The sequence below is a fragment of the Pelobates fuscus genome, chromosome 10, assembly GCF_036172605.1.
Source record: "Pelobates fuscus isolate aPelFus1 chromosome 10, aPelFus1.pri, whole genome shotgun sequence".
NCBI classification, from domain to species: domain Eukaryota; kingdom Metazoa; phylum Chordata; class Amphibia; order Anura; family Pelobatidae; genus Pelobates; species Pelobates fuscus.
The window spans coordinates 102,574,524-102,597,258 of record NC_086326.1 but is presented as its reverse complement, the minus strand read 5'-3'; the positions used below and the strand labels follow the sequence as shown (position 1 = coordinate 102,597,258).

At 43.6% G+C, this 22,735-nt stretch overlaps 2 protein-coding genes across 2 annotated transcripts in view; one reads left to right on the top strand and one right to left on the bottom strand.

Moving 5' to 3' along the window:
- The window catches only part of WDFY4 (WDFY family member 4), a 344,228-nt gene that overhangs the window by 283,961 nt on the left and 37,532 nt on the right, over nucleotides 1-22,735 (top strand). The window contains exon 47 of the mRNA XM_063434671.1: nucleotides 267-329. Coding sequence (XP_063290741.1) covers nucleotides 267-329 — 63 coding nt within the window. The remainder of the gene's footprint in view (nucleotides 1-266; nucleotides 330-22,735) is intronic.
- LRRC18 (leucine rich repeat containing 18) lies at nucleotides 2,959-9,991 on the bottom strand. Its single transcript, XM_063434672.1, has 3 exons — nucleotides 9,681-9,991; nucleotides 9,133-9,227; nucleotides 2,959-4,351 (listed from the first exon to the last, which is right to left on the bottom strand). The coding sequence occupies exon 3, from the start codon at nucleotides 4,345-4,347 to the stop codon at nucleotides 3,589-3,591; it is 759 nt and encodes a 252-aa protein (XP_063290742.1). The 5' UTR covers nucleotides 4,348-4,351; nucleotides 9,133-9,227; nucleotides 9,681-9,991; the 3' UTR covers nucleotides 2,959-3,588.

Below are 22,735 nucleotides of genomic sequence, written 5' to 3'. Positions count from 1 at the left end.
CATGATATACTAAATTCTGTTCTGTTCTCATCACAGCTGGCCCCACCTCCATGGCTGTAATCATCAACCTTGATGATCTTGGTCAATCCAATGCTTTCCCATAGAAAAGCACTGAGATTGGAAGCACATCTAGTGGGCATCTGAGTAATAGACTGTAGTGGTTCTGGTGACTATAGTGTTTAAGTGAAAAACAAACACAACAGGTTAAAAAAGTATTTTCTTTTTTTTGTTCTACCAATTATTATATCTGACCTTGTTCTTTGCAGGTTTCAGTCAAAGATGCCATCTGTGAAAGGAAAAGGTGTTTTGGAGGATCCCCAGTATATTAGGTAACTTTTTAGCATGCATGAAACAATGTCATATGCTTTACTTTTGTTCTGACATATTGAGGATCATTTATTCAAGTTTTGTTGATATAAAAGTAGTGAAATTACCATGGTAACCAGTTGAATCTAATTGGTAACCTGCTGCTCTAATTGTATTCTGTGGTGATTGTTTAATGTATAAAACGTTGTTTTTATTTACATTTCTGACACTTTAATTTTCTAAAGTAACAGCGGTGGAGATTTTTTTAATTTCTTTTGTGCTATATAAACACAGTGAGAATATTTTACTGAGTATTTACTTAAAATGTAACAATAACATTTCAACATTTTCTTAATGGGTGCATCGGTATTGATTTAATTTGCATTATTATTTTTCTGTTTCAATGCATCTAACTGTTGATGGAAGTTGGTAAATCTTGGCAACATGTGAGCATGTTAATTGTTAGTGATAATGGTAAAACCAAGTGTATCCTTATGGAGGTAAAATAGTCTATATTGCATTTTAAATGAATATCATAACTCATTATAAATAATCAGTTTCTAATGATTTAGACCCATATAAGATCCTACATGACATGTCAAGAAATCAATTTTTTTTAGGAATACATGACACACCTGAATTGTCAAACATTTTAACTTGCAGCATAAACTTTGCAAGTTACTTCTACATACATTTAGTGCCCCGCAATATGTGCAGTTTCTATGATTGCAATAATTCAAAGCACAAACTAAATATGAGACCAAAATCATAGAGCACAGTGCAAAGTGTCTTAAAAGCATGACATTTTCACTTCTTCATGACTCATTGCAATCATGTGTGAGAATTGCAATGGATTGTTAGTTTGCGGGAAACTTAGTTGATTTAGGTGACTATATATTTTTGTGTTGGCAAATTTTAAGTGGAGGGCTGACAAACTCCACAACCACGAATAGAAACGTAAGGGATCAGCACTTCTTTTTTTTTTTTTTTAATTCTTTATTTTTCGTCTTGACAGAAGTAGCATGCAATAGATATGCATTTTCGGCTTGTGCAAAAGCCCTGCAGTTTACAAAATTTTTGATCATAGTTATACAGTTGTCTATACAATATGTATTAAAGTAGGTACATTTAACATTAGGCTTCTTCAGCTACTTGTCAAGGCATTTTCTTTTTTTAACTTAGTTGCAGAGTATATAAGTTTTATGAAACTATGAAACTTAAACATAAATATCTAACTATACAGTCAAATATACACAAATTTAGTTTTTGGTCTCAGGGGTTGGGTGTTGTGTTCGCGGTCGTTTTCATGAGTTCTGTTGTGGGTTTTTTTTTGGGGGGGTGTCCTCTGGGACCCGTTGACTGTTTCCGCTATCAGGGTACGGGTGCGAGCCTTTATGGGGCCTGCCCTGCGTGCTTTATGGTTGGGTTCCCCACTCCAGTGTCTGTGTTTTCCTGTGCTGCTGGTGGCTTTGTGTGAGGGCTATGGCGTAGTGAGATTCAGTTACGTTAGGGTTGGCTCGTTCAGCCACGGGTCCCATATTTTGTAAAAGTGGTGTGACGTGTCATGAACTAAGACTGAGAGTCTATATCCATTTCTATGGCTTCCCTAGTTTTATGAATAATTGTGGACAGAGCACTTCTTTTTTTAAGTAGCAATTCTTTTTTTTTTTTTTCAGTCTCTTTCCCTCTGCACTGTAAATACAGGATTGCTGCTTGCAAAAAGGTGTGCTGGACTGTTTTTGATTTGTGCTTTATATGGGAATACAGATCCCAAGGCTACATACACTCTTCCAAAGGTATACTAGCTGATTAAGAGTGCTCATCAATTATATTATGATGCATACACAAAGTACACAACTACAACTAAAAAATAATGAAGATCATTCTAAACCTTTGCAGAACTAGTGGTGAAATGGCTGAAAATGTTAAAAACATATCAATTCTGGCACTGCTTGACATACCATCATAATTCTAAAACATCCCATGATCCCCAGCAGATGGCCAATAACTTGCTGTGGGAACTTTCAGGAGAGTATGCCCACTGTGAATGCCTACACTGACCGTACTGGGTATTGAGTAGCTGTGCCAGACACAACAGATATGTGATGGATGTCTTCCCTCAGCAAACTATTGCAGAATTTACAAAGTTGAATAAAAGAAGAATCTTTTCCAAATAGAACAGTTTCTCTTTAAAATGACAGGCCAAGCATTATGGGCTTCACTAAAAGATACAATAATCTTCTTCACCCTCCACCATTATAAAATGGCATCTCTAGTACTATCATTTAGATATAACTCTAATAATACTGCACACACTAACTAAATTTGCACTGGAAAAAGAGTGACTGTATAAACAGGAGGTAACACTGTAAGTACTGGGAAAATGTAACTCTGTGCCAACATCTGAAACACTTAAATATTATTAAAGAGTACTTTTACACTACTCATTGCAAATATAATCCAGGAATAATTAAAATATGGTGTTGTTATTATTAGCATTTATATAACACCAGCATGTTCCACATCCCTTTACAATTATAGAATAGAGATAGTTGACAACAAGTAACAAAAATAAGCTTGACAGACAGAGATGAAGACCCTGCTCAAATAAGTTTATATGATATATAAAGTACCTACGCATTTCACATATAATGAGTAGCCTTGCTTTTAATGCAGTTTACAATTTCTATTACCAGCCCAAGTCTACAATGCAATTTGTTCAGCATATCACACCTACAGGTAAACTAAAAAAACACTCTGGGCATGTAAATTGTTTAAAGGAACACTCCAGACACCATAAACACTTCATACCAACAAAGTGGTTATGGTGCCCGAAATTCCCTGGTACTGCCTTACCTTCCAAAGTTAAACTGTTTTCCAACAGTTTAACACAGAAGTAGTGTCCCCAGGTGCTTGTCAGACTGCCTTTCCTCTAATGCTCAGCTAATGCACATGCAATTACTGAAGCCACAGAGGGGCAGAAGGGATAGAGTGAGAGCATCCACTGACGGTCTGTTACTGGCAGCGTCAGTCATCTGACGTTATCATGTTGTCACTACCCCCTCCCCCCATTACAACTCGAGTGAATTCTTCATATTAGTTGATCACCTGAGGAGAGGTAGCATGACAGGAGCCTGGGGACACTAGTTAGAAACCGGTTTAACACTGGAAGGTAAGACAGCACCAGGGTACTCCAAGCTCCATAACCACTTTATATTTATTAAGGGGATTTGGTGCCCAGAGTATTCCTTTAATTTTTACTTTTAAATACTGTTGGTAACATTAAACTTTTTTAGCTGTTGAATTTGGTGTTAATATGTCACCAACAAGATGTCTTTTCCATGCGGGAATAGCTATGCTCCTCAGTTTGGTCATCCTACACCTCTCCTGCTGGCACTTGGATGAACATTCACTGCATAGATCATTCTCATTGACAAGGTGAAGTGCTTCAACTGTATGAATAGCTTCCTGCTCCTTGGCTTTTATTTCCACCTCTGATGGTGGTATTGGATTTCTCTTTGTATTCAACTTCTTAAGTTTAGGCAAATTGAGAACACTGTTGGGCACAGCAGAAATTTGATTATCAAACAACCCCACTTCATTCAGCTCCTTCAGTGCCCCAATAGTGGAAGGGACAATGTCGATACCATTAAGCCCTAAATTAAGTTGTCGGAGATTCTTCAAGTTGCTGAGCTCTGTTGGAATGCCCTTTGTAGTCAACTTATTGTTGCAGACATTGAGGTGCATCAGAGATTGTAGCTGGCCAATGGACTCTGGGAGCTTTTCAATTTCATTGCTGTGAAGATCTAACCAGCGCAGATTCTGGAAGCGCTGGATCCAATCTGGTATCTTCCGGATCAGATTTCGGCTCAGGTCTAGCTCCTCCACATCGCAAAGCTTTAAAATGCACTTTGGCATTGCTGCAATTCCCATTTTGGAAAGATCCAGTCTACGCTTGCCATCATAAGTAACTTTGATGCAGTTTTTTGCTGTTTTCAGGTTGATTTTTTTGCCCTTAGGACCTTTTTTGGCTTTTGGCATCTTCCTGTGTAAAGAATAGATAAACAAAATTTTAGTTTGGGTTGTTGTGCAGAACCATATCCTAATTCATCTTTTATACTGTAAATATAATCCCATGATCCTCTAGTGCAGGGATAGGCAACCTTCGGCTCTCCAGATGTTGTGGACTACATCCCCCATAATGCTCTTACACACATAATGCTTGCAAAGCATCATGGGAGGTGTAGTCCAAAACATCTGCAGAGCCGAAGGTTGCCTATCCCTGCTCTAGTGCAATGAAATTGTGTCACAGTCTGTGTTTTGCTAATTTTACCACATGGAAGGGTTTTAATTGCTTAACTCTGAATTGTGAAAATGTTTAAGTTTTTGAAAAATATTCAAGTCACAACTTGAATATGTTAGCTTACATTTTGCAAATCAGTTTTCGTCTCACTACAATTCCATGCTAATTTAATAACCGTTGAGTCTACTTTGATATTAACGGAGAATCTGAGGTCAATTCAGTCTTTTGAAGGAATGGGTCACTCAACTCTGGCAAACTCTCAAAAATGTGTGGAATGTGTGTTCAGTGTGTGCGCTCTCATATGGCTTTCTTTCTATCTTTGGATTTATAACATGCCTAATCTGGCCAAAACGATCTTTAGGAGTTAGCAGCATTTTAAGAGTTTGGTAGTGGGTATACAAGATGTGTTTTATCAAAATACATATCTTCTGTTTATTTGATGGCTTATTCATTTTCCGTAAATCCACTAAAAAGGTATACATTTTGGTGTACCGGTAATTAGTGAATGAAATGAGGCTTATTAATAAGACATAAGGAAAATAGTAAATTTTAAGTGGCACGGCACAGGAATGTCTGTTAATTCATAACAAATAGTCAGAAGCAAGTTCATTAAAAAAAAAGAAATAAATAAAAGAAAAATTAAGTATTTAAAAAAAAAAACTAAACTAAATGGAACATCATTACTACGGTAACCATGAATTATAGAGGCAAGTGAAAACTACAGACTCAAGAGAAAAGATTTGACGAAACAGATATAGCACACCAAAATTCATGTACTTTGCGATTACCAAGGACGCCTTTGTGCCGTTGTGCCCGAATGGATATTTCCAAAAGTAAATCATTCTCTTATGTAGCATCTTGTGTACTTACATTCCCTCGGGGAGTTAGGAGAGCTCATTAATCATCAGAAAGACAGGGAAGTATATCATTGTGTGATTATATGAGGGGAGGCTGCAAAGCAGTAACTACAATTAAAGAAAACAAAACATGCCCCACCAGGACCTAAAGGTGATAATGGAAAGTGTTAATTTTTCTATGTCATTGTTACACACTGTAGCTAATTTACTGAGAGAGATGCTTATGTGCAGGACAATCAGAGCTAAGTCTTGCCAGTTCAATGAGTGTTCTTGTCCTATTGCACAGGACACAGGGGAAACTGTTTTTGATAAAATATATATATTTTCAAGCCTCTGTTCTTAGTGGCATATGTAATGAAGCCTGGATGTGTTTTGTATATATAGACAGAAAAAGTATGACTGTGCAAACAAAATATAGTATATCAGAACAGCTAATCTGGGGGAACATTCCAAAAACATTCCATTGGTTTCCATGGCTATTGCTCCAGTTTTACAACTTTGTCCCAAAACCCATACGTAGCACTCAAAATGAGGAATGGAACTGCAGCTTTTTGTATTTGCAAGGGAACACTATGTATAGATAACAACAACTCTAACATGATATATATAAGAGAGAATATTGCATAATAACACAAAAATAGTATTTGCAACAATCACCTTGGAAACCAACGTGAAGCTCACTCTGATTGCTCCAAATCTGGAACATTGCCCCAATTGTGCCATGCTACATTTGGCATGTTGTGACAACATGACATGCTTGACTTGTGTGTGCAAATACTACATTATGGAGGGGGGATGGTTTCAGTAGGGTTCTGTCTGTAGATTTCAGCTAGTGACATTCAGCAACCAAGTAGTTAAATCTAACAGAGCACAGCTAATAACTCTGAACAAGTAATTAGCTGTGGTTTCTTGGCTCCCAGAGTGAACTGCTTGGATCACATGGAGGATAAAGTTACAGTGACAAAAGAACCTTAATTTAGCTCCCCCACAGCCCTTCATTGCTATGCATAGCAGGTCAGACCGGTGCTTTTGAAAACCAGTTACTACAGAGTTTAAGAGAAAACCACACTCAGTGCATGGAAGCTCAAGATTACAAAGTGTGCAGAATTAAAAGGAAAATTCGAGGAATACTAAAACCCTGTTTTAATTTTACACACTCCAGGGACAATGATGGGTTGTTGTCCCGCTTTTTGTTAGCATTTTACTTTAAGATTTCTCATCCTTTTTCAAGCCATGTCCTCTCTAACAAATGTCTACCCCATCATATCAGACATTCATTTAACTTATAAGTACTTTTTATATAACTTATATAAGTATAACTTATATAAGTACTTTTTATATAGTGAATTTAAACACCAAATAACCATCTGTTCACCTCAATCATATTGCCATCATTCATTAGAGCACTCATTTTAACTGTGTATTTTGGGTGAGGTAATGTGCCAGGAGTCAGGTCCACACTCACTTACAATGTTGAAATAGTGTTTCAGCCTTACCATTCCTTTTCAGTAGTGTTTAGAACTTTTATGATAATTTATTGAAGATTTGGCAATCTAAATGGTTGTTCATTTTAAAGGCTGTCCGGTTTTTCTTCTTCTATTATACAGGATCTGCTAACTGGGCGCATGGACAGACTGGACATTTTGCAGAAAGGGGAATGTTTACCTTGAATGGTTAAGCATGCCTCTAGTGGCTGTCATACTCACAGCTACTAGAGGTACTTCAGCTGCACTGGCTGAGTAAAACTTGTTGAGAAGGAAACTCATAGGAAAGCATTGAATACAATCTTGGCTGGACTGGGGGGAAGATTTGTACTGGGCATTTTTTTTTATCACCGCAGCCCAGTGGGAAGGGTGCGGGGCCAGAGAGTGGAGTGTAATGTCATTAGCAATGACAAGCACTCCCCCCAAGTGAGCATATCGGTTCAGTGCTCTTTAAGAACAGCCCATGCACAGAGCCAAAAACAGCCCATGCACAGTGCCATGCTAAAGAGCTCTCGCATTAAAAAAAAAGGTCCTGTATTTGTTATACGCAGCACAAGCAAAATTAATGACTCGCTCGCAATGCGATTGCTTGTGATTTGTCTCTGTTGTCTCTATAAGTGGGATACCAGAGTACAAAAGAGCAAGGAGAGCATATTGTGCATGTGTTTGGAGGCTGCTTGTGGGATTGCTTGTGTATAGAGTGAACTGCGTGTGGTGTGGTGGTATTTTGTGTAAATAATTCGGTTTCAGTTGTTCAGAAGCTATAGTGTGTGTGACTAGATGCTGTAGAGAGTGTGTGTATAGATGTGTAGTGGGTGTGTGTGTGTGTGTGTGTGTGTGTAAATGGGCATAGTATGTGCATAGGGGGTGTAGTGTATTTATAGATGATGTTTTGTGTGTGTGTAGGAGATCCATAGTGTGTATAGGGATGTAGTGTGTGTGTAAATGTGAGGAGTGCAATGTGTGAGAGTTGCGATGTGTGTGAGGAGTGTAGTGTGTGTAGTAGTGCGGTATGTGAAGGGTGTAATGTGTGTAGGGGTGCTGTGTGCATATGAGGCGTGCAGGGTGTCTATATTGTGTGGGGGGGGTTGAGAAGGGAACACATATATATATATATTTTATTAAATAAGAAAAATATATATTTACCCCCCGCCTCCCCCCCTCCCCCCTTAACATTGGTCAGGTAGGAGGGACATGGCAATCCTTGGTGGTGGCGAGTGACTCTAACCTGCAGTTCTTCGGGCTGCTGGCTAAGTTTACTCATCTCGTGAACTCCGGCTATGTACTGTCAGAACGTTGCCATGGTAAAAGCAGCAAAGCTTCATGATCGCAAGATAAATGTTCAGCCTTTCGGTTACTCCGCTCCGCAACAAAGTGCCAGGGGGTCGGTAAGGAGGATCTTTGATCTTCCCTCCGGCCTGTGCAGGCAAACACCGAGACTGGATCTGCATTGGCCGGAATAGAAGATCCTTTGATCTCCCTGGTCTGCCTCTGCCCATGGCCAGCACGGCCCACCGGGCGTTTGTCCGATGACCAGTCCGGACCTGAATACAGTGATTTCCAATAGGGAAGCATGGACGCCCGCAGCCTGTGCAGTGCATTTGCATCAGGTCCCCCATGTATATCTATGAGTGGAATTGCGATGGAGCATGCCCGGAAGGAGCCATGCCTCCTCAATGATGTCACAGGAGGAGGCAAGTGATTAAAAATGCTTTTTATTTTATGGCACTATAGCATTAGGAATACAGGTTTGTATACCTAATGTAATATGGTTCATTTAGTCTGCAGTCTAGATTGTTCAAATAATTGAACAATTTTTTTTTTTTTATACTTCTCGGTAGTACACCTGGTGGTCAATCTCTTGGTAATGCTGCCTTTTACCCCAACATTCTCTGTTTCCTATGAATATTGCAGCAGGCCTCCTCAAATCCAGTAATGCTTCTGGTGCTGGATATTGTGTCTGTGTAACCAGGTAACAAACCTCAGTGAGCATTATGAAGAAAGAATGAGCCACTAGCTGTGAGACAGCTCTCTATTATGAATGATATTTATGTGTACTATCCACTCCCTGTACATACAGAGGCCTAAATGTGCATTGTGTATCCCATGTCACCACAATTCAAAGCTCCTAACACAAGCATATACTGGAAACAAAAAGTAATGAGATTTTAGGGCAATGTACCTGTTTTTTCTTGCAGTTGATGTTTATTCACTTGCAACTCTAAAATATCCCTTCTTCACCAAATAGTGACTGCACCTTTATGAAATAAATACGTTCTGTTAATAAAAACACAAACATAAACAGAATTAAACAAGCTAGCGTTTTTTTGTTAGTAGGTTCCTATTAGTCAAAAAAGGGTATTAACAGATTTGTATTTTTTTCTTTTCAGATTATTTTTATTCCCATAATTGTATTGAACTAAATATTAATTGTATTTATTGAGGCTAAAATAGTCAATGGTGAATATAGCGGAGATGGCGAAAAGCTAATTTCTGCCCCATCGGTAGGCAGATAAAAAGTGCACTAATACAAATACATAGAGTTTTTGTAAAAAAAAAATTAAAATAACGCTCTTTCTAAAACAGAGGACTTATCTTGCAAACACATTTCCTTATTTTAACTGAGCATTTTTACTTCAAGTAGTGGAAAATAGTAAATAGTACAGTGCAAAAATGATTTGTTAAATAGCTTTTGGCATTACTATTTCTGCATGTAGATGATCTACTTACAGAATCTCTGTCGTTGTCCTTACGCCTTCTCAGTCACTCTTATTACTGGAGGTGATTTTCATGTACTGATTACCTTTATGCCTTGCTGTTTTGTGATGTAACTATCCTTTTTGTGCTGCTGCTTGCCCCCCACTGTCCCAGCACGTCTCTTGGCCTCCTAGCATGTCTCTCTTCCCTTTTCACATATCCCTTGATAGTCTTGGTTGCTATAAACAATGGTTGTTAAGAGCCAGTCTATAGAGACTAAACACAGACTAAAGTGTACGTGTAAACATTGTCATCTTATACCAGATTACTACACCTGCATTCACTGTGTGTTACCAACTCAAGTGACAAGGAAGTTTCTTTGTGATCTTTAAACACTAGCATAGAGGTGTCAGCTGATTTATAAATAAAGTATATCAATACATTGAATGGTGTGTAAATAATTTTTTTGTTAGAAGTGATGGTTACAGAACAGAAAGAATTTGCAGATTCACATCCATTCTTTCACATACAAAGTGCATGACCAATAGGTAGACCTCCAGCTTTTTTAGGACTACAATTCCCATGATGCTTTCCTAGCCATCTAGCTAGACCTTTTAATCATCCCACTAATGAAAATGGAAAATATGGGAAGTGGTAGTGTTCGTTGCCCATGTGCCCTCATGATGAGGATTGAATATAATGAAATGGAAATAAATCAGTGGGAAGGGGAAATGACTTCTAGGTTCCACACCTAGACAAGCATGGTGCTTCTTCATTGCTCCATATTCATAGACAGATTGCAAAGACAGATGTGTAGCTGTTTAGTAGTAGTATTTTGTATTCTATCTACACTGTAAAAGCATAGGAGTGTGTGTATATATATATATATATATATATATATATATATATATATATATATATATAATACTCCAGATAGCACTCTCAGGACTTTTCAAAAAGTAAAACTTAGCTTTTAATTTAGCTTTGCATAAAAAAAACAATGTTTTAGTTTGTCAGGACTGTCCTGAGAGTGCTATCTGGAGTATCTTCTACACATTTGGCTTGACGAGCACCGGGCAAGTTACTTTATATATGGAGTGCCAGATCCATTTTCAGGGAATCTGAGGGTTCTGGACACGAGATGGCGTCAGCAGCGCCGTTGCTAGGATTTTTGGCTACACAGATGAAGATGCATGTTGCCTCCACCTCAAAAAAATTCATCTTTACCGGTGTCTCGTAAACCCCCTTTTGAATTTCTTAGACCCTTTAGTGTATTGTATCCCCCTTTAGTGTGTGGGGAAAATCACAATACACGTAAAAAAATTAAATGTAACAACCTGGAGAAGTAGGGAAGACTCTTACAACTCACCTTGTGTATCTCTTACTTCACCCAGCCTCTTTGTTTGTCTCTTTCTTTCCAACAGCCCTTTTCTGTGTGTTTCTTCCCTCAGACAGTTTTGTCCCCCGTTCCCCGCCCCAGCCATATAGACATAGACATATAGCAACACACACAACCATACAGTCACAGAGATTTGCAGGCACAATCATACAGGGACACACATATAAGCACACAGTCATACAATCTACACATGCAGGTATACTGTCATACAAACACAGACATACAATGATACAGAAATACACACACATGCAGACACTGTCATATAGAGAAATACACACACAGTCATACAGATATATACAAACACAGACATACAGAGAAATAGATGCAGTCATACAGAGACATAAAGACGCAGGCAAACATACAGAATGGTCAGTGGATGGGTCACTGGGGCAGCAGAAGGGGGGCAGTGGCTGTAGAAGGAGGACAGAGGCAGTATGGTGAGGCAGGGGCTGTAGAGGGGGGCACAGTGACTGTAGAAGGGGGTCAGGAGCTGTGGAGGGGGGGGGGACAGGGGCAGTGTTGGTGGGCCGGGGGCTGTAGAGGGGGGCAAAGGAGCAGCAGAAGTGGGACAGAGGCAGTAGTAAGGGTACTTTGGTTGTGGACAGGGGCTGGGGGGTGGGGTCAGGGGCTGCAGAGAGGGGGCAAGAGCTGCAGAGGGAGGGACAGGAGCTGCAGAGGGGAGCAGGTACTGTAGAGAGGGTGTGGGGGCAGTATGTTAAGGACAGGGGCACAGGGGCTGTAGAGGGTGACATGGGCTGTATGGGGGGACAGGAGATGTATAGGGGGACAGGGCAGTATGGTGGTGGCAGGGGCTGTAGGGGGGGTTGGAATAGTATGGTGGGGAAGAGGTTGCTGAAGAGGGGGGATTGGGACAGTATGGTTGGGGAAGGGGCTGTAGAGGGGGACAGGGACAGTATGATGGGGCAGGGACTGTATAGGGGGACAGGGGCAGTATGGTGGAGGCAGGGGCTGTAGAGGGGGGTTGGAATAGTATGGTTGGGAAGAGGTTGCTGAAGAGGGGGGATTGGGACAGTATTGTTGGGGAAGGGGCTGTAGAGGTGGACAGTGAAGTATGATGGGGCAGAGACTGTATAGGGCAGTGATGGCGAACCTATGGAATAGTATGGTGGGGAAGAGGTTGCTGAAGAGGGGGGATTGGGACAGTATGGTTGGGGAAGGGGCTGTAGAGGGGGACAGGGACAGTATGATGGGGCAGGGACTATATAGGGGAACAGGGGCAGTATGGTGGAGGCAGGGGCTGTAGAGGGGGGGTTGGAATAGTATGGTGTGGAAGAGGTTGCTGAAGAGGGGGGATTGGGACAGTATTGTTGGGGAAGGGGCTGTAGAGGGGGACAGGGACAGTATGATGGGGCAGAGACTGTATAGGGCAGTGATGGCGAACCTATGGCATGCGTGCCACAGGTGGCACGCCGGGCCCTTTCTGTGGGCACGTGGCCATAGGTTTGCCATCATGCAGAGTAGGCACCTGCCTGCCCAAAACAGCAGGCACCTACTCTGCTTCCGGGTTGGGATGACTGGGCGAGGGATCTGTGAAGCAGCTCCCCTGTCCTCCCGCGCGATGCTCCACACAGCATCGCGCGGGAGGACAGGGGAGCTGCTTCACAGATCCCTTCCCCAGTCCTCCCGACCCGGAAGCAGTGCTTGCCACCACCGGACCACCAGGGATGGCTGTGTTCCCCCCCCCCCCACACTCCTTCATTAAAGGTAAGAAGGGGGGGGAATACTGATTTACCATATTTTTTTATTTTTAAACACCTTTACCCCTGCACCCCTACCCCCCACACACAGTAGCCCTACCCCCACAGCAACCCTCCCCCACACAAAGTACCCCTACCCCCCACAGCACCCCTACCCCCCACACACAGTACCCCTACCCCCCACAGCACCCCTACCCCCCACACACAGTACCCCTACCTACCCCCCACAGCACCCCTACCCCCCACACAGTAGCCCTACCCCCCACAGCACCCCTACCCCCCACACACAGTACCACTACCCCCACAGCACCCCTACCCCCCACACACAGTACCCCTACTCCCCCACAGCACCCCTATCCCCCACACACTGTACCCCTACCCCCCACAGGACTCCTACCCCCACACACAGTACCTCTACCACACACAGTACCCCTTACCCCCACACACAGTACCCCTACCCCACACAGCACCCCTACCCCCCACACACAGTACCCCTACCCCCCACAGCACCCCTTCCCCCAACACACAGTAGCCCTACCCCCCACAGCACCCCTACCCCCCACACACAGTACCACTACCCCCACAGCACCCCTACCCCCCACACACAGTACCCCTACTCCCCCACAGCACCCCTATCCCCCACACACTGTACCCCTACCCCCCACAGCACTCCTACCCCCACACACAGTACCCCTACCACACACAGTACCCCTTACCCCCACACACAGTACCCCTACCCCACACAGCACCCCTACCCCCCACACACAGTACCCCTACCCCCCACAGCACCCCTTCCCCCAACACACAGTAGCCCTACCCCCCACACAGCACCCCTAACCCCCACACAGCACCCCCACCCCACACACAGCACCCCTACCCCACACACAGCACCCCTACCCCACCAGCTTCTCTACCCTCCCCCCCACAGCTTCCCTCCCCCCCTACACCCACACACACAGCAGCCCTACCCCACACAAACAGCACCCCTACCCCCCTACTCCCCACAGCACCCTTACCCCCACCCAGCACCCTTGCCCAGCACCCCTACCCCCCGCACAGCACCCCCTCACACACACACCACCCCTCATACACACACACACCACCCCTCATATGCACACACACACACCACCCCTCATACACACACACACCACCCCAAACACACCGCACCCCTCATACACACAGCACCCCTCACACACACAGCACCCCTCACACACACAGCACCCCTCACACACACACACAGCACCCCTCACGCACACACACACAGCATCCCTCACACACACACACGCACACACACACAGCACCCATTACATACACACAGCCACAGCACCCCTCATACACACACACAGCGCCCCTCACACACACACAGCACCCCTCACACAGCAACCATCACACACACAGCAACCCTCTGTCAGGGTACCTGTAGTCTCTACCCCTGAGACGGGTAGAGACTTAGACGTTTTTCCATCCAGACGGCATGATTCTCCCGTTCCTCGCGGTCCCCTCGCGCATGTAAACGCCGGCCGCGAGAGAACTATGCCTTTTTGTAACGTGACGCTCAATAGTCGACGTCATGACGCTATTCTAGCCCGACCTGTCAGTCAAATCCCGGACACGAATCAGGTCTCGGCGGAGGCGTGATTAGTCTCTAGAACCAGGGTATTTAAGGGAGCTCTCAGCATTTGCTCATTGCCCTGTCGTGGTTCTAGCCAGCCTAGTCACACAGTGCTCTTGTATTCTTCTGTCTTTTGGTTCTGACCCGGCTTTGTTATTACTTACCTGTCTTCTCTGTTATCCTTGACCCGGCTTGTCTCTCGCTTACCTGTCTTCTTGTTCCCTCGACCTCGGCTTGTCCCTGACCATTCTATATGTAGTATTACGTTAAGTCCGGCCATTCTAAGGTCCGGTATACGTATCTGCTACTCTTTGTACTCTGCGTGTTGGATCCCTGTCCCGATCCTGACATTACGACAGGGCCAATGGATCCTGCAGGTACAAACTGTCAGCTTGGTTCTCCTGATCCTAGGTTTGACGCCATGGATCATAGAATGGATCAGATGGCACTAGCACTACAGGCGTTACTATAACGTCCTACTAATTCACCTGAGGAGATGCGTAACACTTCTATTCCTCCTGTGAGTTCAGGGCTAGAGGTAGCCACTGTAGGTGCTTCTTCCTGAGTTACCCCACCTGTACGTTATGCTGGTTCTCCTGAAAGGTGTCGTGGCTTTTTGAACCAGATCAGTATCCATTTCGAGCTACAACCCCGTTCCTACCCTACTGATAGGGCAAAGGTGGGATTTATTATCACCTTACTCATTGAGAAGGCTCTGAGATGGGCTAATCCGTTGTGGGAGAATGATAATCCGTTAGTCTATAACTATAATGCCTTTGTAGCTGTTTTTAGAAGAACTTTTGACCCCCCTGGCAGAAAGATCAATGCAGCTAGATTACTGTTGCGCCTTAGACAAGAAAACCGAACACTTGTGGATTACGCACTAGAGTTCAGGTCTTTGGCGGCAGAGGTTAAGTGGAATGAACAGGCTTATATAGACGTATTTTTAAACGGATTATCCGATGTAATACTTGACGAGGTAGCGACGAGAGAGCTTCCCGAGAATTTGGAGGACTTAATTTCCTTTATCTCTCGCATTGACGAACGTCTAAGAGAGAGGCAGAACACTCGAGATAGAACCGGTAGACCTTCCTTTAGACTAGCTCCTTCATTTCAAAGTCCTGAAACCAAAACTCCACAGTTTCCAGAACCTATGCAGATAGGCCTTACTCGCCTCTCAGAAGAGGAGAGACAGTACAGGAGAAGGGAGGGACTGTGTATGTATTGTGGAGTCAGAGGTCACTTACGTTTGAATTGTCCCAATCGCCCGGGAAACGCTCGCACCTAAGTTTCTCTAGAGGACAGGCCTTGGGTGTTTCTATTTTGTCCTCTACTCATAACTACAAAGAACACAGGCTTCTATTACCCGTCTCTTTAACTTGGGAGAAGGGAACTTTAGAGACTGTGGCATTGATAGACTCCGGAGCTGCTGAGAGCTTTATCAACCAAGTTTTTCTCACCAAACACGCTATCCCATCCCAGTTAAGGAAGACACCTTTGGCTGTTGAGGCCATAGATGGTAGACCTTTAGTTGAGCCTGTGATTTTCCGGGAGACTACACCTCTTAACTTAACTACTGGTATTCTACACAAGGAGGAGATATCTCTACTACTCATTTCATCTCCTTCTGTTCCCATAGTCCTGGGATACTCCTGGCTGAAGAGACATAACCCCATTAGAGATTGGAAATCAGGGGAAATAGTCTTGTGGGGTCAGGGTTGTCAAGAGAGATGTTTAAAGAGAGTGTCACCCCTTTGTATTGTTAACACACTTAATAACTCTACCGACTCTACCAAAGTACAGATACCGTCCTTGTATCTAGATTTAAAGGCGGTATTTGACAAAGGAAAGGCTGATACCTTACCACCACACAGGCCTTTTGATTGCAAAATTAATTTACTTCCTGATACTATGCCTCCCAGGGGCCATGTATACCCTTTGTCTACGAATGAGAACTTAGTCTTAGAGGAGTATATTCGTGAAAACCTAGACAAAGGGTTCATTAGGAGATCCTCCTCCCCTGCTGGGGCTGGATTTTTTTTTGTTAAAAAGAAGGATGGTTCTTTAAGACCTTGCATTGACTACCGAGGTTTGAACAAGATAACCATTAGAAATGCCTATCCGATTCCCTTGATCACCGAGCTTTTTGATCGATTAAAGGGTTCCAAGATTTTCACTAAGTTAGACCTCAGAGGTGCTTATAACTTGGTGAGAATTCAGCAGGGACACGAGTGGAAGACTGCGTTCAATACTCGTTATGGGCACTATGAGTATACTGTAATGCCTTTTGGTCTCTGTAATGCCCCGGCGGTATTTCAGGATCTAATTAATGAAGTTCTTAGGGAGTTTCAACATGACTGTGTTATTGTATACCTCGATGATATACTTATACATTCCAGGGAGATTGAGACTCACCACGGACAGGTCAGAAGGGTTTTGCACAAACTTCTTCAACATGGCTTGTACTGCAAATTAGAGAAATGTAGCTTTGACCAATCCCAGACTACCTTTCTTGGTTACGTGATTTCTGGAGAGGGGTTTGAAATGGATCCGGAGAAACTCCAATCCATTTTAGATTGGCCTTTACCTAAGGGTCTCAAGGCCATTCAGAGATTTATTGGTTTCTCTAATTATTACAGACGTTTCATTAAGGGTTACTCCTCTATTATTGCTCCTATCACCAATATGACCAGACAAGGGGCTGACACTAAGAATTGGTCTACTGAAGCACTTCTGGCGTTTAAGACTCTCAAGGAGCTGTTTGCTTCCGCACCAATTTTAGTTCACCCTGACACTACTCTGCCTTTCCTACTCGAAGTTGACGCTTCTGAGACGGGTATAGGTGCCATCCTGTCCCAAAGGTTGGGTGTGGATAAACCATTACATCCATGTGGGTATTTTTCCAAAAAATTATCGGGTACTGAGAGCAGATATGACATTGGTGACAGGGAACTCCTAGCGGTTATCATGGCTTTAAAGGAGTGGAGACATCTATTGGAGGGGACTTTGCATCCTGTTACCATTTTGACGGATCATAAAAACTTATCCTATATTGGGGAGGCTAAACGATTATCATCGAGACAGGCCCGTTGGTCTATATTCCTCACTCACTTCAATTACATACTCACATATAGGCCTGGTTCTAAGAATTCTAAAGCTGATGCCTTGTCTCGCCAACATGAACCTTCTGCCATATCTGAGCCGGTTTTATCCTCTATAGTACCTAAGTGTAACATCATCGCTAACACAACTCTCAAAATCCATTCTCCGCTTCTGGATCAGATCAGGAGCTTGCAGCATCTGGCACCTAGACTGACTCCTGCGTCTAGACACTTCGTTCCTCCTGAACTCCAACTGGAGCTCTTACAGTGTCTTCACGAGAGTAAGGTGGCTGGTCATCCGGGCGTTCGCAAAACATATTCCTTGATCTCTAAGGATTTCTGGTGGCCTTCTTTACGGAGGGATATTAAGGATTTTATCGGAGCCTGTGAGGTCTGTACTAAGACTAAACTACCTCATTCGCTTCCTTGTGGTCTCTTACATCCCCTGGAAGTTCCAGAAAAACCTTGGTCCTGTTTGGCGATGGATTTTATTGTGGATTTGCCTGTTTCGAAAAAGTACACTGTTATTCTCACAGTGGTGGATAGGTTTACCAAGATGGCTCATTTCGTGCCTTTACCTAAACTTCCGACTTCACCTGAATTAGCGGGGATTTTTGCTAAAGAGATCTTTCGCTTACATGGGATACCTTCCGAGATTACTTCTGATAGAGGTTCCCAGTTTGTTTCACGTTTCTGGAGATCATTCTGTTCTCAACTAGGCATTAAATTGAATTTTTCTTCTGCTTATCACCCACAGTCTAACGGAGCCGCTGAACGTACCAATCAAAAGATTGAACAATATCTGCGTTGTTTTGTTTCTGAACACCAGGACGATTGGGTCGGTCTGATTCCTTGGGCAGAGTTCGCACACAATAATCTTGTTTGCGATTCAACTCGCTCTAGCCCCTTTTTCATGAATTATGGTTTTCATCCTTCCATTCTTCCGTCGGTTCCTTCTTCCCAGGGGGTACCGTCGGTTGATACTCATGTTGCCAATCTGAAGAAGTTGTGGGATCAGACTCGACAAATTCTCCTACATAATTCTATACTGTATAAAAAACACGCTGACAAACGCAGAAGGCCGGCTCCTAGTTTTGTCCCTGGTGATAGGGTATGGTTGAGTACTAGAAACATTCGTTTGAAAGTACCGTCTATGAAATTCGCTCCTCGCTACATTGGATCCGATAGGATCCTGAATCGAATTAATCCTGTTGCGTATCGCCTAGCGCTCCCCTCTGCCTTACGTATTCCTAATTCCTTTCATGTTTCCTTGCTAAAACCCCTGATCTGTAACAGATTCTCCTCCAAGGTCTCCTCTCCTCACTCTGTTCAGGTTGAGGTTCAGGAGGAGTACGAAATCAACTCCATCATCGATTCTCGAATCTCCCGGGGGAAAATTCAATACCTGGTTGACTGGAAGGGATATGGTCCAGAAGAGAGGACCTGGGTACCACAGGAGGATGTCCATGCTCCTCGTCTTTGCAGGGCTTTTCATTCCCGCTTTCCATCTCGTCCCGGTTCCTTCCGCCCGGTGGGCGTTTCTGAGAGGGGGGGTACTGTCAGGGTACCTGTAGTCTCTACCCCTGAGACGGGTAGAGACTTAGACGTTTTTCCATCCAGACGGCATGATTCTCCCGTTCCTCGCGGTCCCCTCGCGCATGTAAACGCCGGCCGCGAGAGAACTATGCCTTTTTGTAACGTGACGCTCAATAGTCGACGTCATGACGCTATTCTAGCCCGACCTGTCAGTCAAATCCCGGACACGAATCAGGTCTCGGCGGAGGCGTGATTAGTCTCTAGAACCAGGGTATTTAAGGGAGCTCTCAGCATTTGCTCATTGCCCTGTCGTGGTTCTAGCCAGCCTAGTCACACAGTGCTCTTGTATTCTTCTGTCTTTTGGTTCTGACCCGGCTTTGTTATTACTTACCTGTCTTCTCTGTTATCCTTGACCCGGCTTGTCTCTCGCTTACCTGTCTTCTCGTTCCCTCGACCTCGGCTTGTCCCTGACCATTCTATACGTAGTATTACGTTAAGTCCGGCCATTCTAAGGTCCGGTATACGTATCTGCTACTCTTTGTACTCTGCGTGTTGGATCCCTGTCCCGATCCTGACACCCTCAGACACACACAGCACCCCACACACAAACACATACACTACGCCCCTCAATGCAGTATGTGTGTATTCAGCAGTCTGTGTGTGTGCGTGTATTCAGCAGTCTGTGTGTGTGTGTACTCAGCAGTGTGTGTATTCAGCGGACTGTATGTGTGTGTGTATTCAGAGGACTGTATGTGTGTATTCAGCGGACTGTATGTGTGTGTGTATTCAGCGGACTGTATGTGTGTGTGTATTCAGCAGTTTGTGTGTGTACTCAGCAGTCTGTGTGTGTGTACTCAGCAGTCTGTGTGTGTATGTATTCAGCGGACTGTGTGTGTGTACTCAGCAGTCTGTGTGTGTGTACTCAGCAGTCTGTCTGTATGTGTATTCAGCAGACTGTGTGTATGTATTCAGCAGTCTGTGTGTGTATGTATTGCATTTGTTGGAGATACTAATAAATATAAGCTTAATTTTATCTATTTATATCATTATTTAAAATTTGTATCATTGAAATCTCTGTTGTTGTGTTCTTTTAAAACAAAAGTTAATTAGTTCGGACAACAGTACGAGTTGTTTTTTCTAAACTTAAACCTCAGTATTGAGGTTTAATTGCCGTGTTGGCACTTTAAGGAAAAAAAAGTTGGCATGTGTTGCGGTTTGGGCACTCGGGCTCAAAAAGGTTCGCCATCACTGGTATAGGGGGACAGGGGCAGTATGGTGGAGGCAGGGGCTGTAGAGGGGGGGTTGGAATAGTATGGTGGGGAAGAGGTTGCTGTAGAGAGGGACAGGGGCAGTATGATGGGGCGGGGACTGTAGAGGGGGACAGGGGCAGTATGGTGGAGGCAGGGGCTGTAGGGGGGGAGGGGTTGGAATAGTATGGTGGGGAAGAGGTTGCCTTAAAAAAAAAAAAAGACTTTTTGATTAAAGAATTCTAAAAGTTTCCCCCCCTCCTTGAGGCTTACCTTGTGCCAGGAAGGGGGGGGGGGAGAAGCTTTCCCTGGTGGTCGGGTGGGACAGGCTGGACAGGAGGCTTGAGCTGCTGATACATTCAGGACCGCTCAGGAGACTGGGAGCAGTGAAAGTCACGCCCCCTCCTTCTGACATCATCAGAAGAGGCCGGCTGACTTCACTGCCAGGCTCCTGCTGGCTGCAGGGAGAGCGAGGTGAGTTGAAAAATCCGAGTCCCCAGCCAGAAGCAGGGGATTCGGATTTTTGCGCCCTACGGCGGCAGCCTGTACCGCCTTATGGACGCGCTGGCCCTGGGCGACAGCTATAGACTGCTGTGCATACGCCTTCAAGGCCCTAAATATAGGTATGCAGCAGTGGATAATGGATGACCCAGGGATCGAGTGACAAGATGATTAGTAGCTGGCCTAGCCTTTTCTCCATGATTTCTCCAGTATTTCCTGCATTCATGAAGTATGTAATGATTACCGTCACACACGTTCATTTTTACGCGTAAAGTTATTGCCTTTTGTTTGGACAACTTAAGTTTGACAACTTAAAATACAAACAAAATAAACAAAGCTCCTCATACTGAGCTAAGCCCAGCCATGCTACTTAGTACTTACTCTGGGAGAGTGTCAGGACACTTCTGGGACCATAACTACTACAATGGTTATGCTGCTTGGATTGTTCATTTAACACATTCTACCAACACTACGAATACAGACTAAAGCAGTAAACTAAGGTGGATGCACAGTGCTCCTTGCCTAGCAAGAGAGCCAAATGCTGAATGGCTGGACCCGCCTGGGTTATGGTGGAAGACTTTTAACAAGCCAGGGGTGTGATATGCGATTTTCTGGACTGTATCCTGCTACCTTCTACCTTGCTACTTTCTACTAATGCTGTAGAAAGAGTTATGAATAACATTTACCCTGTGGAGTAGTTTTAGTGTTCGAGTTATAGGTGTTAAGGGTTACAAGATGTTTTGCCCCTTAAGGACACAGCTTCAGAAGTAAAAGGCCAATGTGACGGAACTTTCCATCATGTGTACTTGAGGTGTTAAAATTGAATTTTAAATGTTTTGGGTAAACGAGTCACCTGTTTCAGGAGACTATGGAATGCAATTCCAATCATTTTCATAAACCATAGGAGTTACCCTAACCCTAAACGTACCCTGGCAGCGCCATTGTTGTTAACTGTGATCCATTGCTGCTGCATTCTTCTTAATATTTTAATGTAGCTAAAATAACTTTGAAATGTAAAATTTGCCTTTTTAACATCACATGCACATATGGTACAAGGTTGTGGACTTGGCCACAAGGTGGCATGGTTAGTACACAATGCCTGATTCAACCTTCTCCAAAGTACAGAGCCCCCAGGCAATATCTTCCTCCAGGCACCTGCAACCCAGATTCTGTTTTGTAACACGATATTGAAACAAATAAATCATTTTATTATACTGGGTAAGGAATTTTGTCTGCATGCCTGTTTTATTGTTAATGTTAAATTGTTAGATACATGTGTTGACAATATATGCAAGACACCCAGAAGTCATTTGAGCCATACACAAACCCACTTTTTCTCTATGGTCTGTTGGAGGAAGAACTTTTCCTGGAGTGTGCTAAAAAGCAGTCACAGCCACTACAAGGTCCATCACACCTTAATGCAATTCACAAAAGAAAATAGAACTCCTTCAGTTTTTTTTGTTTTTGTTTTTTTAATGCCTTATTTATTGGAATAGTGACAGGCATGGCAACATTTAACTTTTAATGGTTCCTATTGTAAAAAGTATGTTAATACAGGCTGCCTATGCCAGGCGTTATGTCTGTAATAGATTAGCATTTGTGAGGTGTGGTTTGTGCAGATGAAGTCATCACTCTCTGGACCACCTTGGATTATGCCCTAGGCCTGTCCAGCCGATAGGTATATAGTAAAGGAAGTAGTAGTGATGGGTGAATCCTGCAAAACAAATGAGAAATTATCCTCTGAAACTTGTTATACCACTGTTCCAATTGGTCTTTGTTATGTTGACAGGCGTAGGAGTGTGTAAGTTTTCCCCAGGCACAACACACTGCAGGGCTAGTTAATCATCCCTGTCCCATACTTAGAGCCTTCACTTTTGCATCAGTTTTTGATGCTAATTTTCCAGTTAAATATAAAAGTATGAACACTAGCTGTACCTGTATAAATGCTTGTTTATATTGTGGATCACTTTTCCA

Coding starts and splice junctions, on each gene's coding strand:
- LRRC18 (XM_063434672.1), bottom strand. CDS start 4,347: ATGCCAAAAGCCAAAAAAGGTCCTAAGGGCAAAAAAATCAACCTGAAA.